Source organism: Spea bombifrons, chromosome 10 (assembly GCF_027358695.1).
Source record: "Spea bombifrons isolate aSpeBom1 chromosome 10, aSpeBom1.2.pri, whole genome shotgun sequence".
NCBI lineage: Eukaryota > Metazoa > Chordata > Amphibia > Anura > Pelobatidae > Spea > Spea bombifrons.
In genome coordinates this window covers 2,223,311-2,243,197 of record NC_071096.1, presented here as the reverse complement: position 1 = coordinate 2,243,197, position 19,887 = coordinate 2,223,311, and the positions used below count along the sequence as shown (strand labels likewise).

Genomic DNA, 19,887 nt, shown 5'->3' with positions numbered 1-19,887 from the left:
TGCAAATTACCAAGACCAGGACAGGGAGATGACAAGTTCTATTAAGACAAACTGCCTTTCTCATCGGAGAGATAAAATAAATCAGGTGTTTAGTCAAATTAAAATAGTTCAGTTAGAGCGAGCCCCCGGGATCACGGATCCACCTGATGCATCCGAGACAACTCGAGACAGATGTGATCCGAGCGTAAAAGAGACCCTATAGCTTAACCCCCGCGCACGTGAAAGACATCCCTTAATCATCGCCATATGATCTGCGCATAACCAGTCTACGCTCGGGTTCTGTGTGCAGATAAGAGAAGAATGCAGCTAAAAATGATATCATTTAGTGATTTATATAACGCAGCATTAGAGAAACAAAAAGATGGCTCAAAGAGCTTACAATCTAGAGATGCCCTTGTAATCCATTGCACAGCACTGCAGAATATGATATTTAAATTAATAAATATTATTAATTATATTTAAGGGGTAATTTGCTTTTTATAGGATTTAATATCTACTGAAAACCATTTTTCTGTTAGAATATTTGTAAATATTTCTAATCAAAGAAACATTGTTACAATATATATATTATAAATATATAAATACAGTTTGAGAAACTTTGTATATTTATCATTGTTAGTATTTGAATCTTTCGCAGACATGAAAATCCTCTTATACCAGGGATGAGTATTTTCCCAACGAGGCCGTTACTTTGTAACTTCTAACTTGCGCCCTTTGTTTGTTCTTCGTCGTCCAGGTACGCCGGAGAGTTTAGCGGAAAAAGAACGCCAACTTTCCACCATGATAACGCAGCTGATCAGCCTCCGAGAACAGCTCCTGGCCGCCCACGACGAGCAGAAGAAGCTGGCCGCCTCACAGATAGAAAAGCAGCGGCAGCAGATGGACCTGGCGCGGCAGCAGCAGGAACAGGTGAGCGTTCTGGACCATGCGCGGAATGGGTTGGGGTCTCTCCTACCAACGTAAGGTGGAGAGTTTCCAGGACCTTCGTAAGTGGATAGGTACACCATAGAAACGCCGTACATTTATGTTATGGCCATGCCGATGGCAGAATTCCGGCCAAAATCACATTGGGGGGACTTACTCATAATCGCCAAGGTAACAATTTATTAGAATGTATCCAATGAGGTTATTTATTTTGTATTTTATCGCTATTTAAGTACCTTGATGCCCCATCACACTTGACTCCTGGGCACTTAGTAGTTTATAAGGGGATTATATCATACGACAAGGCTGTTCCATCCAAAAGGTATGGCAGGTGAGGTGTGGCAAGGCGTTGAAGATCTACCTGGCCACAAAGAGGTTAATCTTTAGCCCCCAATCATTTATTTCTTCCACAGTCTGCCTGTCAAGATATTTTGGGTAGGAAATAAGAAATATCGCGATCAGGAGACAAAGGGAACCAAAGCAAAACTTGCAACCTGTTTCAGAAGCCACTGTCTGTTCCAAAGAGCTTGCAATCTATTATAGATTTAAACATGAAAGACCACTCTGGTAACAGAAGGGTAAATGAAAAATGTAGGACAAAAAAAAACACATTTATAATTCTCAAATTCATCACACGGACTTTCTCTTCTCTTTAAACCTCTTCTGAAACTGCGATGAGATCTCATTTGGGAAACCAGATTTATCCGAAAAAGATATTATTGCGAAGCTGAGATTTATTAATGAATTTATTTACCTCCCTTGTCTCTGGGTTCAGACGTTTCAACAACAATACTCGCAAATTGCAGACCCCTGAGCATTAGATCAGACAGACCCAAATTAATGTGCATTTCTTTATTTTTTTTTTAAGAATTCCCGACATTAACGCAGAAATTATCTTTTGGGTTTAAACGGTTTTTAAGAAGGGTATAGAGAGAGTCCACGCTCTGCTGATTTTAATGATATTTTATGTGCTTGAATATTTGTCCACGTGCAGGAATATGAGATCGTCCCCAAATGAAATAAAAAAAAAAAAAAAAAAATTAAATAAAAAAAAAAATTAAATAATAATAATAATAAAAAAAAAAGAAACAGAAAAAAATCTAAATAAATGAATCCGGAGTCAGAAATGTCATTTCTCCATCCAGAGACGATACAGTAATTAACTATTGACACTTGTGAATAAGCCGGCACAAATTAATCTTGACACATTTGCAGACGAGCGATATTTTACAGCGAACACTCAGTAATTATATTTCAAAATGAAAATTAAATGACACTTAAAACTAGGTTGTCATGCTCAATGGAGCAAGCATGTAGCTCAACCAATCGGCAAATAAATTTCCATATTTCAGCCACATGGTGCTGTTTATATGGCGGGTGCGATTTAGCGGAGCGTGAACATTCCACCTAGAAACTCTGTGCTAATAGCCAAAATTGGGGGGGGGGGTTAATTTATGAAGTTGTTGCAGATGCAAAAATGGGGAGAAAAACACCCGGAACTTTGAATCATGATTTGGCCATGTAAAATTCCGGTATTCCGGATCTGCGCAGGAAAAGACGCAGTCGTGCCGTTTAGTCAGTGGGTCTCGTCTTAGATTCAGGAGCCGTATGTCTGTCCCATGCATGTTTAAATCCCCTCACTGTATTACCCTCTACCACCTCTGCTGGGAGGCTGTTACCACTTACCTACTATTCTCTCAGTAAAGTAAGGAACAGGAATTGTTTTCTTCTTCAAAGATCTACAGCTTCCTTACATGCATCTACAATAGGGTTCTTCTTACTAGAATTAGGAAATGTGGAAGTAGAAATTGGAAAAAAAATGCAAAATATTACAAAATAATGCAATTTCTATTCACGGTAGGGGTACGTAACTACGTGTTACCCTTTTTTTGACTGTGGCAGCTCCACGTGGCCGTATCTTTCGGCAATTACTATATCCCAAGGTTTCAATCTTATTACTAAATCCACATACATGTTTATACCTTAACCTTCAAAAGTTTGGAGTCACTGAGCTGTTTTTGTGGAAAACAAGAAAATGTCTAAGTGTAACATAATTACAAAAGGGTTTCTAACGATCGATTAGCCTTTTAAACTTAAACTTGGGTCAGCGAACACAACGTGCCATTGGAACACAGGAGTGATGGGAGTGATAAAGGGCCATTGGGACACAGGAGTGATGGGAGTGATAAAGGGCCATTGGAACACAGGAGTGATGGGAGTGATAAAGGGCCATTGGAACACAGGAGTGATGGGAGTGATAAAGGGCCATTGGGACACAGGAGTGATGGGAGTGATAAAGGGCCATTGGAACACAGGAGTGATGGGAGTGATAAAGGGCCATTGGAACCTAGGAGTGATGGGAGTGATAAAGGGCCTCTGTACGCCTATGAAGAGATTCCATTAAACATCAGTGGTTTCCAGCTACAATAGTCATTTTCCACGTTAACCCCGTCTGCGCTGGATTTCTGATCCATTTCATGTTATGTTAATAGCAAAATGTGCTTTTCTTTTAAAAACAAGGACATTTCTAAGTGACCCCAAATTTTGAGTGTTAGTGTGTGTATGTACTCTATATGTCTGATATATACATGCAGTAGTTTATATGCTATATGTAGGTGGATCTGAGGCCAGAACGGCAAATACTTTGACTTTTAAGCGATTGTTAGAAGCGTTTTGGGAGCAGGCAGTGCCAGGCGTTCGTGTCGTGTAAGCGTTTAATGTTAATTGGGTGCATTTCATAAGTTTTCGCTCAGCGAGATGAGAGTGAAATTGAGCATTGCTGGTTATTCCTGACAACAACCCTCAGGCAATTTGTAGATTATTCATTGTCTGATATATGTCACAAACTGACACATCTGGCGGTGAGTCTCACGCTGCTCTCCGCGCCGCTACTGAACGAAAGCAAGTGCCGGCATTCCTGCTGCGATGCACTACAAATCCCATGAGGCTCAGCCAGCCAAGGTGCTATCGTTGTGATATTACATAACTTAGATCTTCTGAAACAGAAACCCAATCAGACATGACAAAAAAAACAAATCAGGGGGGTTTAGAGTACATGGAATATGCTCCCAGAAGAGGTGGTATGGTTATCAACATTATAAAAGCCATTTGAAACAGAATACATTACATGCATGGGATAATATAGAAATAGTTTTTTGTTGTTGTTTTTTTTAAAAATTTCGGCCTAAAAATTCTTTTCCTTTCCGATAGATCGCAAGACAACAGCAACAACTCCTCCAGCAGCAACACAAGATCAACATCCTGCAACAACAGATTCAGGTCAGTGCCGGACGCAATAATCCGTATCAACGCGGCTCCATATGAAGCCCATATCATGCAACAAATTTTTATTGGTAAACACCATCTTGCTCCCCCCCCGTCACAGGGTATAAATCTCCCCGTCGCCCTGAGATATCTGTGATAATAGCGTTACGGAGGGACCTGCGCGGCCGGAAACAATCTCTAGCGCTAGAGGCTCATGCGCCATCTGTTAAAACAATGCGGGGAGAGAACAGGAAGCGGCTTCCAACTTCCTGCTCGGGCTGACGGGAGGGAGAGAACAGGAAGTGGCTTACATCTTCCTGCTTGGGCTGATGCAGGGAGAGAACAGAAAGTGGATTACAACTTCCTGCTTGGGCTAACGGGAGGATTCCGGTGCTGTCTGCACTGAGGGATCATGGGAAACGGCGGGGCATCTGCATGAAATATAAATTAAATTAAAAAATATATTTAAGGGGACTTCAGTGCTGGTTATTTTTTTTCTATCTCATCCTTTACCAAACATCTAAAATATATATTAGATATTAGGGAAAATTCACTAAATAGCGAGAATCCCATTTTATTTAAAAGCTCTTTCCGGGTTTTGATCTTGGCTTCTCCGTTCCAGCACATTACCACATTAATATAGAATTCTGTCGGGGGGGGGGGGAGACAGATTTTTGCCAAAATGTATGAAAAACACAACTTGTATTGCTGCTTTAGCTAATGAGGAACACAGAGAGCCTTTGGCCGGTGGGATATTTCTCAGCGAAGCAATTCTGGCTATTGTGACAACTGCGGCTCGCGCAGGAAGCGCTCTGATTGCTTGTATCGGCTTATTGTTGATGCGGACATGGAGCGAAATACACTTAGAAAATAAAGAAAATAAAAAAATAAATACAAAAAAAACGTCCAATAATATTCCTGCGCGGATGTCGGACGCTCGCAAAAAAAAAAGTCAGACTGATCCAAATGCAGACGGGAACTCAGCGCGCAGCACTTAGAAATTATGGTACCCTCGGTTGTATAGTGGCAATTACCTACTATTCAATGGCAAGGCGTTGTCATGGCAACGGTGTTCACATGGCTAATGCATACTGGATTCTCTTACTTGGATTAGACTAAAAATAATTTTAGCATCTATCACCCGGCGGTATTTATTTTAACATAAAGATGAAAAAAAAATAAAATGTAAAAAAAAAAACGAAAAAAAAAAAACCCCAACAACAAGGATCACTAAGAATTATTGACGTCACCAGCGGTTTCACGAAGCTTTTTGTACTTTTCCAAAAGAACACAATATATATATATAATTTTTATGTATTTACTAATATAAAGCGAAGGAATAAAAATAAAAATACTTCACCAATGGTGAAAAAAGTTTAGAATGTTAGCTAAAGTTAGGTTACAATGTTTCATTATTATTATTATTATTATTATTATTATTTTAACTGTAGCCAATGTTTTGTCTATTTTTTTATGTTTTTTTTTTATTGGGTTGCATTTTAGAAATTTATGTTACTATCATTTAGAATTTGTTGCTTTGTTGAGACTTTGGGGCTGATTTAGGCGCTTTTGGTGCTGAAATTCCTCAATTGCCTTCTGATTTGATTGGCTCTTGGTTGTTTGGTGGATCTACAACTCCCACTGCTTCATTTTATGCCAATATTTTTCATTTAACCATAAAATAATTTGAGTTATTTTTTTCTGCGCTGCAGTTGTTTTCAGTAAAGTGACATTAATTTTATATCGCATTCACGGAATGATGTTATTGAACCATAAATCGGCACGCTAGCTAATAAATTATTAAACCAACAGGCTGTGTCGGGCAAATGACGTGCCCCCCCCCAAAACTAGAATCGATTATCCAATAGAATCCTCCTTACTTATTGTACATCGCTCCAAAATATGATGGCGATATATAAATCGTTAAATAAAAGAAATTCCATATAGAGCCAAGTTAAAGGCGTAACGGTGACTCCAATGCAAATAAAAATGCAAATTCAATTACCCCCAAATTTTGTAAATCTGGTATATTTATTAAACCAATTCTGAATTATTCAGCAACAAAAGAATGACTCAATTTGGTATAATCTGCGGTAAAAAAAACTCTTAAAACTAGGAGATTCAAGCAGACCTCTTCTTCTTCTTCTTCTTCTTCTTTTTTTCTTCATGTGATTAACTACTAGAAATTCAAGTACTTTGGAAAAGCTGAACAAGGACTATCTCTTTATGTGTGGAGAGCATGTCAAAAGATCGGCGATAATTACACCGTGCATTAGCCTACACGTCCTCTATGACCCGGTTAATTAATATTTTTTTTTTCTTTTTTTTTTGCCGGCATAATAATAGAAAAAAAAAAAAAAAATATTTAAAGATATGCTTCATCATTAAGTATCTCATTGACCTCCAGTTTTAAGAGCCGGACCTTTTTTTCCCTTTATTGCCGGCTGGAGATGGTTTTAGCCGACGGCAGAGTCTGCGGGAGAAAAAAAAAAAAAAAAAAAAAAAAAAAAAGAAAGAAAGAAAGGTACGAGCGACAATCAGAGCCGCGGCGCGGTGCAATCGCCCTCTGGGCTCGATCGCTTTGTTTGTAAACGGTATTTAATGCCGACGGGTACAAAGCTTTTGGGCGGCATTGAGAGCTAAATCTCCGCTAGGTTCTGTCCCCCCCCCTCGTTAATTATAATCCTTCCATTTTAAGGAATTGTTAAGCCTGTGGCGCGTGTTCTAAATTTAAAAGTTTTAAAGATGTTCCTATCGGCCAATCTGCCTATCCCGCTCCCCTATATAAGCATCTTCCACCCCCCCCCCCGTGTAACGTCATTTAAGGGGGCGCTCCGGATATCCTATGCACATTAATGCTTATGACAGCTGCATAGTCCCTTTAAATATTCATGGCGTCCGTTTTGCAAGTCCGGGGTGGGATTATGCAGAATGCCCCCATATGCATTTGCCCCTTCCCCTGCCCCTCAGCTATATGCCCAATCAGGTGATGCGTTCGGCCGAACATATATGCCTATATGGTATATACTGACCGTCAGTCAGCTTGGCAAACTCTCCAAGTGGGGGTCTGTTAAGACCCCCGTGCACATGCGTGCCAAGCCCTCCCATTGATTTCAACAGAAACGATTTCCTGCCACTGATTGCTTGCTACAAGCAGCCAATCAGCGTCAACAAATGCCGTATCACAAAGAAGGAGGGCAGCTGCAGCAACAGGGCTGCAGCATCTACCCCCCAATGATTGCTTTATTTTTTTATATATTTTTTTTTTGTTATTCTGAAAGAATGCACATAAAGGTAATCGCAGAGGGTTAGGGTAACTCACAGGGTAATTTAATACGCAATATTTGTTCCTGTAAAAAACAGGACATTTCCAGGCCTAGCAGTATAGAAGAGACGAGGGCTGAGCCTGTCCCGATTTAAAAAAAGACTCCCCGTTTCTGGCTCATTACCAGTTATTTTGTAGATATTTCTCAACATGCGCGCTAATCAAAGGAAACAAGAATTGTTACCTTCTCTATCATTTGCCGTACACCATTTGCCCTTAAGCAGGGTATTTTTTTTTTTTTGAAGTGCAAAAATGCACTCCATTGAAATGAATAGAAGTGCTTTCAATGCATGGGCACCGGGGTTTGAAGACCCTCGCCTGATGCGTTCAGCGTGACTGGAGGTGAGTACATGTATGCAAGGAGCAACACGTCTACCTGCACGGAAAGTAGACGGGGGGTAGAGAAGGGGCCAATGCAGACGGAGGGATTCTGCAGAATTCCCCCATCCAATTCCAAGGAGGAACACAGTGAATATTTAAAGGGTTAAATGGGTTAAAGTACACAGGGCTGGATGAAACGAGGTGCTACATTGTAGCTTCACCCGAATCATAAAGCTTTAAATGGAGGAAGATTTGGGATAAACCATTAAAATCAATCAGTTTTATATCTGACTTCGCAAACCTGCCGCGTAAAATCCCTTTTAAATCCGCTGGCAAACGCTGCTCTCCGCCGGCTGAGTTTTGTGCCGAGTTTCGACATCGCTCTGAACCCAGTAGAGATTCAGCAGGAAACTCAGCATTTTCCGCTCCTAACCAAAGTTCTATTAATCGCCCCAGGAAAGGCGACCGTCTTTACCATTATCGGATTTTTTTGGTAGCTGAAAGTTGGTTCCGCAATCGGTCCCTCGAAAACGTAACGCAATAATGTAACAATAATTAGAACCAGAGTTTGTCAATTAAAAACGTTCAATGTAAGCAATCCAAAAAACACACGAGGGAAATGCGCAGCCATAGAATGACGAAAACCAAAATGGGTTGGAGTCTTGTCAAAACAATAATGAGGGGGGGGGGGTGGAAGCCAGACCACAACAAATATGAAAGAATAAAAGATTAATTTCACGTCAATTACAAAAAGAAAACCCTTCAGTGAAACGCGTTGCGGATCTGTAATGAAGTGTTTTTAGACGGATGGCAGGCAGAATCCAGGCTTTATTCCCTCGGTGAACAAGTAACGAAGCCGCTAGCGGATGAGTAATATTACTGGGGAATATAAAGGGGGGCTGCCCTGCGGAATTACGATGCCTACGATCCTCGGACAGCTTCGGGATAGTCGTCATTGGAGTCCAGGGGTTCTAGGCTGCCAAATGTGGCACATATTTAAAAACAGAATCTATCGGCCCAAAAGTACAGAGGTGCAGACGGGCAACAAATAAAAGTCTGCCTTCTTACGGACTGCGATGAGGGAAGCTCAATATCTGGAGGTCCAAATTTCAAGTTCACTTTGGACCCCGTAAGATGGAATAGAAACAGCAGATCGGCCCCCATCCGGCCCCCGTCTAGTCGCCTGTTTCTCCTGCTGTAAAGACTCAAACCTTAATCAGTTGTTGGTCTCATCTTAGATTCAGGAGCCGTATGTCTATCCCGCGCATGTTTAATCCCCTCGCTGTGTTATAATAATGACACCCCTTAGTTACAGGTGTCTTCCTTGCTTACCAACAGACTTCAGGAGTAAAATACTTCCTATTAACGCATCTGTAAGATCTTCATTTGGGTTCCGTTGCTTCCCAACATCAAGTTTTGTTCGCAGGATCATTGCCCGCGACGCTTGAACGCGTCTGATTTTATCAGAATACTAAATAACGTCGTCGCGTTTCCATAAAAACAAACGCACTCGCCGGCGTCTCGCACAATGGCTTTGTTAGCTGAATCCGAGTTCTTCCATCAGTGATCACCGCTTGCGTCTGCTGCGTTTCTCACGCTGTGTTTGTTAAGGATACATTTCCCGTCATCGATTCTGTCTTATGTGGCGAGTTTTATCTGTAGCCTATGATAATCACGTCTCTTTCACTCTCACTTACTCGTGCTCTCTCACACTCTCTCTTACGCTCTCATTCACTTTTACACGCACTCTCTCGCTCTCGCAGTTCTCCTTTCCCGCGGTTCTGTATCTTCTTTTGCCTCTTCTTCTCTTCTTGTTCTTCTGTCTTTTGTCTTCTTCCTTTGTCCGATTCTCTGCGAACCTGGCCTCCCGGAGCACTTCTGCAAAATGGGCGGGGCCTCTGGACACACCCTCTCCCCTGATTGGAGGAACGTGAGGACACTGTCCCTATGGCTCTGCCCTTTGGTGGAAGTGCTCCAGGAGGCCAGAATAGTGAAGGCGGTTTCGCGGAGTATGTGATTTAAGAAACATTTGGTGGAAAAACATGTTATTGGTCGGTTCCGTGGCCAGGGTGTCTGTTTTTGAAGACTGTAGTAGACCATTCATTATTTAATTTTGGAAGCAAAACCCCTATGTGGACAAGTATATAAAGTGGGTTGTTTTTGGCGAGCCGCAGACTCCATACTTTAGAAATATCACAATTTGGGGAGAAAAAATAATGAATACAGTGCTTGGGAATAACAAAAACGGTGGCCCCCCTGCAAGCTGTGTTGGGGGCCCTTGTGGATCCTGTTTTAGATCTAAATGTCTTATTTAGATTATTAATGCATTTATTTAAGGAGCCATCTAAGACTCAAGATGCCCCCCCTGCATTTGTTGCCCATTCCCATCTTTGTCTAGAATAATTATAAAAATACTAAAAATCAGCATTTTCTACATTTTCCCAAATCCCGTGAAATATTCCAGATAATCCCGAGTATGTTGCATAGTTAATAAAATTGAGTAGAAATGTATGTTTTTTTCTTGAAATTCCATTTATACAGCAACCTTTATAGCTTCTGTTATTTTCCGTCTATTTAAATCCCCCTTTGAAATTATAATTTTTTGCTTAAACAAACACGCCCAAAAAATCAGGTAGCAGAATACCTGCGGTCAGCACAGATACCGAGCAGACAGAGCGGTGCTGTGTGCGGGTCCTGTGACAATCTGCCGCCGGCAATAAAGAAAAACATTGTGGCGAGAGACAAGAGTGTGCGTTCTCGGCTATTTGTAACACACATTTCTGGGCGGATGAGTGCGACTATTTAAAGTTTAAAAGAGAGAAGTCACTGTGTGGGAAGGAAAAAACTCATTTGGAGTTTAAAAGGAGCCGGGTTTCTGTGAATAGAATCCCTGGATACAAAATAACAACTCAAGAGAAGGAATGTTAAGCAATTTTCAATGGGTCCCCATGTCCTGTAGCAGAGGGGATTCTGCCCCCCCCCAAACCTGCCGCCCTGGACCAGAATACCCCACTACTTATAACAAAGCCGAACCGTGTAATGACACTACCACCAGACATGATTAAATAGATTGTGGATATGGTGTGATGGAGGGGAACAAAGCCCCCCAGGGGTAAATAACCAAAGCCATTTATCCCTTGGGCCACCAAAAAATGGCCACCATGGCTTATTAAAAATCCGGCTCTGGTACACAACAGAGGTCGTCGGATCGGTAGCCGAGCCATAATGCCAACAGTCTTGGTATTTCGATGCCTGCCATGGTTGTTCTTAAAAAAAAAACAAAAACCAGCATTGGTATAGAATAAAACCCGTGAGTAATCCAGTCTACGGCTTGAGTTATTACGTGCTGGATTTCAGAGCCGGTATCCAGATGCACGGCGAGAGAGAATCCAGAATGTGAGTCAGCAGCTGTAAAAATCCCTAGGAAAAGCTGACAGGACAAGTTTGCCCGAATTCTTAATCGTTTTTTTTTTTTTTTGTTAATTCCCCATTGTCAGCTCCAAGACTCCCATTTTCGGTTTGAGTTCCATCCAGAAGGGGAATGTTTCGGGGGTGGCAGAGAAGTGTTAGGGTAACCCCTCCTTGCCGCTCGGTTGACATCGACTGCATGACATAGTGAAGGTTGGATTTGGGGAACTGCGATACATATTCCGGCTGGTTTATTTTTTAACTGTTTCCACGCCAGCTCCGTGCCGGTGTAACGCGAAAAACCAGCTGTTCCGGAATGTTTGAGAATTGTAACAAAAATCGCAGCTTGGCAGATTTTAGTGAAATCGGATCTGGTCCTGAGAGGCGAAAGGCAAAGTTTATCCAGAAATGCACTCTACAAAAGTGCACTTAGAATTATAATATTACTACATTAGTCGGAGCCGCGAAAGCTTTTCCCAATTGCCCTTTATTTTTTTTAAAGATGGTTGCCCCCATGATAATAATCTAAACCTAAGAGGTAACCCTCTATGGAGAGGGCATTGATTCAGAGAGACCTGTTATTTTATACCCCAGTTAATGGCACTTGTCACTAGTATGGTTACGTATTATTAACCCCTTAAGGACAACGGGCTGTCCTTAAACCCATTAATGACATAGTGAGGCCGTACATGTACGGACTTTGTCACGAAGGGGGAACTTTTTAGATACTTGTTATATTTATATTCCAAAATGCAACATTGTAACAAGCAGTGGATAAACTGGGCCTTCGCCTTTAAAGAAACTGAATGATTAAACAGAAAATAGTTGTCTTCTCCCAATTGCCGTCAGATAAAAGAAGCTCTGACCTCACTCATTAGCCCTTTGATTTAATATATTGACACTTGGGTACGAATAATTCCGTTTAGTGGCTTCTGCTTCCCAGGGATCAATTTAATTAGTTATAAAATGTGACTCCTTGTCAGGAGCCAGAAGAAATGCTGACGTTAAATAAAGTCTCGCGCAATTTAAACAATAAAGCTATCGACGGCTGGTTAAAAGTTAATGATTCGCAAAAAAATAGCTTAAGCGAGACAGCCCCGGCAATGAATGTGATGGTCAAAAAAAATTAAGCTAAGTGGATGAGCGCGAGATGCTTCGGAAACAAATTGAAGAGTAAAAACTTTTCCTCTCTGGCGACAAAAAAAAAAAGACAGTATTTGTGTGACTGTTACTATTAGAGGGGGAGCAGTCTAAAGGGTTAATTTCAGAAGCTAGGAAAAAGACTTCTTACGGACTCGCCAACCATAACTGTGTCATTTTATCCATAAAATGTTTTAAGTTTCGGAACAGTAAGGATCATTTTTATTTAAGATTTCATATCCTGCATTTCCTGCATCTGTGATTTTTTTTGGTGCTTAAAATATAAATCAAAGCCCCCCCCCAGATTAAAACTACAGAAAATATAATGTGTTGGGTTTAAAAAAAAAATAATAATAATAAATATATATATATATATATATATATACACACACACACACACATATATAAATATAAATATTTATATATATATATATATTTAGGAGCAACAATTCTAATATATTTTACAAAAACATTTTTTACAAAAACATTCTTTCCGTGTTTTTTTATATTTTACATTTGTATAAAATCGTACAGTTGTATAATCCTAAAATATTTACAGTAGTAGGGAAGTCGTGGTGTCAATAATTAGAATATTGGGTTATCATAATTGTAATTGTAAAAAAATGTTAGGGAATGTTTATGGCAGGGAATCATTTGGAGAATATTTCAGCTGAAAGATAACTTTTTTAAAAAAAAAAAGCTCGAAAAAAATCGAAAATGTTAATGGAAGAAAATGTTTTGCACCGAAATGTGGCTGCGTTAGTCTGCTTGATTAAAATGCGTTAACAAAACAATTCTATTGACACTGAATCTATAACAGGACAGCAGCTAGAGGTGTTCTGGATTTTGACGTGTATTCAGACAACGTGCGGAAAAAGTGTAAGATTTCTGTTATTCACACGAAACCAAAATTCAGAGACATTCATTTTTTTTTCTTTTACTATACTTAGAATATTTGTAATTTATTATCCCTGAACCCTTGGCATAGCACGGTGTTAATTGTATCCCGTTTGGAACATACACACGTTTTCCTTGAATTATTATTTTATTTTTAATGTGTTTATCTGCATTAAATGGAAGTTTTTTGTTTTTTTTATAATGTTTAAATAAAAAAGGCATGCCTCAAGGAAAATGTATCTACAACTTAAACAAATGAACCAAAATCAACTTCAATATAAGAAAATGTACAGAATGCACCAAATATTGCTTCTTTTCTAAAGAAACAAAAAAAACCCTTCTAAATGTTAATATTACTTTTTTTGGCCCATTTTGTCCACCTGTTTCATACCTGGGAACATTCTAAAGAAGCTCATGAAATATTAACCCTTTAATAGCCCATCATCCCTGCATAGGATCATTGGGCTATTAAAGGCTATTAAAGGGTTAATATTCCATGAGCTTCTTAAGAATGTTCCCAGGTATGGACATTTCCAAACCTGGGGACATTCTAAAGAAGCTCATGAAATATTAACCCTTTAATTGCCCATCATGATTCTATGTAGTGACTGCCCTAAAGTGTTAACCAAACGGCCCCAATGCCGGCCCTCATGGAAACCTTTGACTTAACATTATTTAAAGACCTATTTGAGTCACCTGCATTCAAGCAGGGATATCAACCCTAATGGGAAGGAGTCAGGTCCAGACTGTGTGAACCCTGAGAATCTGCCCCTTCACCCTGAGACTGGGGCAAAAAACCCTAAGAGGTTCAAGGTACGGGTACATCCCAGGAAATGATGTCTAGTCCATGAATGCACCTTTAATTATGTATAATATATAAAGATTACACCCTATAGCTTTACATTCTATAGCTGCAACATTGTTCCCAAATGCGCAACCCTACACAGGTGCATGTGAAAAAAATAATAATGATTAAATATTAAAAAAAAAGAAATGAAATGGAATGGAAATATCCTCCAGGTATTTTGTAGGTTTTTTTTTTAATAGAATAATTCTGCTTAAAGTTTTACATTCTTTATGTTCTTTTAGCAGTCAAGAAAATAGAGCGCTTGTTCCTGTAATAGAGAGAGAGGCTGCCATCGAGAAGAGTAGGGTAGCTGTTGCCAAAGTCTTTAAGGCTTCTCATACCCGACGTGTGCGGAGGTTTTTTTTCTTTTTTTTTTCATCCTAGGCAAACTGTTTTGTCTTTACGTTGATCTTTACATTGGCCGCAAACCTACACAGAGGAGGCTGCTGGAAAAACAGAGGGTATTAATACGTTTTGCTGTGTGCGGGCCAGCCAGCAGCCAGCGAGGGGGGCCTGAGTGTTTTCTTAGGGCTCAGATGGCATAGCTAAGCATTCAGCCTACGGCTAGAAAAAAGTGCTCTTTTTGTTTTCGGACTCCAAAATCCAGGCATTCCCAAAGGGACACAATGAATGGGCATTCTGTCTAATACTGTTTCGTAGACATTGAATTCTTGTTTTTTCATAATTATTCTTCCCCCGTCACTGGGTGTGCACATGACATCCGAGCGTGTTTTAAAGTCTTAACGCACTCATGTGCCTGTAATAAAGTAATTCATAACAATCCCAGCTTTTTTTTTTTTTCTTCTTTTTCTTTTTTTTTCTCTCTTTTTTTTTTTTTATACACAACAGAGTAGAGTCTGTTGTATCCGCGATCCGCAGCAGCTGGAAGGCAATTGTGAAGTCAACGGTTTAATCTAACTGGGAAACGCAGGACGACAAGAATATTCTCCGAATGATTTCCCAAATTAGCCGAAACAATGCCATTTGTTTTATTTCGATTGGAAGCTCCTCCTGTACATTCCAGATTCGATTCTATGAAATTCCATATTGTTACACGACTTTCTTTCGCGTATTTATATTAGACGATTACCGTGGCGATTTTTTTCTCCGCATTTTGTCCCACGGAGGGGTGCTTTCAAATTTTTTTCTTTTTTTTCCAATTTTCTTTTTTTTTTTTCCATGGGAGAAAAATCTTTTTTTTTTGTTGTTTACTTTAAGTTTATGTATTTGACTCCTGCATGAGCCACCAGATTAAAACGTTTCTCAATGTTCTCAATGGGTTCAAATTGATTAATTCTCTCTCTTGTGTAATTGTAACGGTGATGTCATCAGAAGGTGTTGTCGTGACTAATGACATCACTCTTTGCCCCGTTATGTATTCGTGCTTTAACTTTCCATTGGGATATTTACATCTGGGGCAGGTTGGGGTAAAATCCAGGGTAGAAAGATGTTATTGGTGTCACCTCATTTGTTTCAGACCTGCCGGGCTCACATGCCCTCTCGCAAAAACCATGTAATTTTTTTCCCATTCTCACTGCTAAAATCACCACCGTCGATCCAATTTTATTTCTAAACTTTTCTAAAGATCAAAGTTTTACATTAAAAAAAAGTTTGATTTTACAGCAATCACCTACCCGACACTTTCCAACGAAACAACATTTAAATGTAGCAAATTTCGTTTTCCGCAAGGACTCCGCGGGACGCATTTAACCAGCAAATCCTCTACGCAGCTAAGTAGGTATCCAACCAACCTGGCTCTGTTGGTAGTTTTAACGCAGCGGAAAACATCGTCGGAATATTAAAATTAAGAAAACGGAATTTCAACATTTCAAAGTGTCGCTGTCGGCAATCGCGTGCCCCCGGCCTGACGTCTGCCGAGCCGTTAAACAACTCCGGAGTCACTTTGGACGCGGAACTACAGAGCTAATCGAGGCGCGTTAAAAATTCTTTACTTCCGAGAGAGTACATTAAACCTAAAAAAGCCAGAATTCTAAGCACTGGAATGACGGGAGTCTGATCACCTCTTTGGTGCTTCTCCGCCGGTAAGGGTCTGTTTATTAACGGAGTCCCACGCTGTGACGGAATCTATTTAACAGAGCCAGATATCGAGGCTGAACGTTCAGATGCATATCTATATATCTTGGGTATACATCTTGGGTAATTATGTTGGCCTCGGACATATTTCTGCGTTTGTTTATGTCTGTTATGGATTCTCCTCGTTATGCATGCTGTTTGAGGGAATCCTCACGGATTAAGCTAGTTTACTGATTTTTTTTTAGTTAGTTTTTATTTTATTTCATGCCAAATACAATACATTAAATAGAAAATCGTACGACGGGCTCTCACATCGCACTCGGATCCAAAACCATATTTATTTTCATTAAAATTTACCAAAAACGTATATTGATGCTAATCAGCTTCAGAAAGCCGCAGTGGAAAACAGGACTATATTTTTTGATCTGCTACTTTTCCGAAAATCCTACAATTTACGAATTCCTATACTAAATGCATATAACGTCTTAACTTCCTATTCTTATGATCTACATGATTATTCCTCCGCATTAAGTTATCTCCTTTATTGTTAAGTTGCTGATTGGTTCAGGTAGGGGGAGCAGGAGAAGGGAGAGGACTTTAATAAGATGATGCTGGTCCTGCCACAGACTGCCACTCGGCTTCCATGACAAATACATTGGTTGGCAAACAAAAAGTACTCCTTACAAATTAAATCTCAACCAATCAGCTTCCACCAAGGAGAGGACTAACTTAATTATTGTGCCGAGACAGGAAGATGGCCGCTCTGATGGTCCCCTAAGACCTTAGATCCTCTTCGATGTTCTTGAGTGCCTACAAGAGTCTACATTCACCCCCCAAAAACCGACCGGGAGAGTTACAAAGGAGCTTGTTTTATTTTTAGTAGAGGTCACTACAGTCCGCTGTTGATGTCTTCAGACAGCCCCAGCCTTGTCTGCCGTCTCTTTTCTAAGAGTTTGCCCTGCGTGGCAGAAATAATGGAATAACCGCACTTTGACCACGTTTTGTCTCAGCGAGACAGTCTGCTTTGTCAGAGATCGCCGGCACAATATAAACAAATTATGTGTTTGCAGCGACTTTTCAATGAAAGGCCGTCTAACACAGCGAAGATTGTGTTTCGGGCCGCCGAAGATTAAATCTCCTACCTGTCACTTAAAACAGGCATTTCCTGAGCCAGATAAAGCCTGGCTGGAGCGCGGGTAAAATCAACAGCTGGACAAAGATTCTTTGTTAGCGGACGATAATTCCTACACAGATCGCTCTGTGGGTTTTTGTTTCGTGGACGCAGTCAGCAGCTTTAGAACACGAAGCCTCGCAGTGTATTCTGTACTTTTTAGAATGTTGAAAATACATTGTTCTAAAGTCGTTACAAACAGTAGGCAAAGGGTTTGCTGCTCACCCGACGACAACCGGGTCGCCTTTGAAGGAACCAGACTCCATGAACATCATGAAGGACCAACCCTAGGGAGCATCTGCTTCTGGAAGGGCTGAACTGGCCCTGCGTAATGCCTTGTTAACACAGGAAGGTTTTTAAGTCTGAACATGCAAGGCGAACATCTGGGGTGCGTGATAACACGTGTAGCAACAGCTGAAGCGGCTGGGTTGGCTTGAGGAACGGTGGAAACGTGTAGGACAATCTTCAGACAGAAGAACAAGGAAGGGTATGGATCCAACAGGGTTTCCACGTTTGGATTGTCTAAGGATCAAAAGTTCCGAGGATAGAATGTTCATCAGATGGAGACATTCTACTAGAATATCTCATGGGGAGAGGCTTTCGGTGGGACTACCTGGAGAGCTTTCTTACCAGGTGTTCTGTGTGGAGTGTAATTCCCGTGTTGTATGAATTTAGGACATGGCTTTGAAGGATGTCATGTCAGAGACCTTTCGTCAAGTTTTCCTTTTGCTGTAACGTTATTGTCATGGCGCTGAGAAGTAAAAGGACATTTCTTTTTCCAGAGTTCTTGGCTTTCAGCCGCTTCAATTTCGACTTTCAGAAACAAAATGTTGGGTTCCACCTACGCAAACCACTTGAGACGCGTGTCCAGGGCTTCACTCCACGCACCGCTACTTACCGGGACTTGGACATTTTGTTAAAGCGATCGTGAAAATTGCTCTCTAATTAGCCGGGGAATATATTTTAACATCAGTGAGGCTGGCACAGGAAAAAAAAATAGAATTAGACAAAAATAAATACCAGGTGGAACTTTACAATTGCAATTTTCCAACTTTTTAGACCTAAATGCTGGGCATGAGTAAATTTAATGAAGACGAGGCAACCCAAGGCAATAAATGCTTCGCGTGAAACGCCATTAAAAATACAAAGCTGATTATATAAGGGGATTCGTTTTATCTATAAAATGTTTATTTAATGAATAATGAAGATTTAAACCAATGGTATCTTCTATCTTTGAGAATCAATCCCAAAATATGATGTCATTTAGCTGGGTTTACATACAGGATATGATGTCATAATCCCAGTTTAAGCACCTTATTAGCACTTTCAACCAAATGTAGGAATTTGTAACATTTTTATGTCACTTTTTTCCCCATGAAATCAAAATGTATCTTATGGGGTATATTCTTAAATGTCCGTGCTTTTTTTTTTTTTTTTTTTCATTTTCTTCCCCTAAGGACACAGTTTGAAGCTCCTGTACTATTATTTTAATTAATAATTGATTTTTTTGAAACCACACTTTGTTCCGTAGAAATTAACTTTAAAATGAACTTTAAAAAAAAAAAAACCTAATTCCTGCCAAAATAAAAAAAAAAAAAATCTTGTGAATCACGACTTTGGGTAAAATATCAATCCAATGGGTAAAAAATGTATACTAGTGTATATATATATAATTATTTTTATTATTATTATTATTTTAATATATATATATATTTTTTTAAATGTAACAATATACTGTGCTTTCAAAAACTAAACAGAGATGTGGTCCGGAAAAACCCCCCCCCCTAAAAAGCAACATCAGTATTCCCTAATTGCTCACGTATTTCTAGATAAATCAGCTGGGATGAGAGGCAGATCTATCTATCTTCACTAGTCCTCGGAAATGGCTAAAATAATTGACTCGGCCGGTGTTGTGCGGCGGCGGGGCGGCCGCTCGCTGAGAGTATTTGCATAATGGCCGGCATTGCGCGCCCCGCCGTAATAACTGCTTTGTATCTGATTAAAAATTAGGGCGGCTTCACTTTTTTCCCCCGGACTTTTCCAGAAGTTGCAGAAATTGAGATTTGCCGTTCCGCTTTAAACCAAACAAATACACGCGAGGGAATCCTGATGTGCTGAGTTTATGCAGATTCGGTAACACAAATCTGAATAACACACCGGCTAATAGATCCTTAAGGACAAATAAACACACATGATTTTTCCTTGGTTGCACTTTAAAGCGATTCTAACCCACTACTACATCTTAACAATAATATTTAATTGACAACATTATGCATTTGTAAGGGCCGGAAAGGACGGCGTGTATACTTAAACCAGGACGCGTCGCTACTCACCTTCGGAAAACATATTTTATTTATTTCCACGCAGGGAAATTGTTTGCTTTCCGCGGAGCGCAAGACGACTTAAATACAGTTTGTTGCGATTTGTCATACGCATTAAAATTGGCATCTTTTTTTTTTAATTTTTTTTCTCCATAAAGTATCGTTGAAATATAATAATTGTATCGTGGATGTCGTCGGAAAAACGTTCCGGAATGTACGAGATACTGAAGTTACA

General features: G+C 40.0%; 1 protein-coding gene across 8 annotated transcripts in view; it reads left to right on the top strand.

The window, feature by feature from the left end:
* Window positions 1-19,887, top strand: part of SOX6 (SRY-box transcription factor 6) — a 231,865-nt gene that overhangs the window by 153,574 nt on the left and 58,404 nt on the right. For all 8 annotated transcript variants that reach the window (XM_053449751.1, XM_053449746.1, XM_053449750.1 and 5 more), the window contains 2 exons: window positions 737-909; window positions 4,135-4,203. In XM_053449751.1, coding sequence (XP_053305726.1) covers window positions 737-909; window positions 4,135-4,203 — 242 coding nt within the window. The remainder of the gene's footprint in view (window positions 1-736; window positions 910-4,134; window positions 4,204-19,887) is intronic.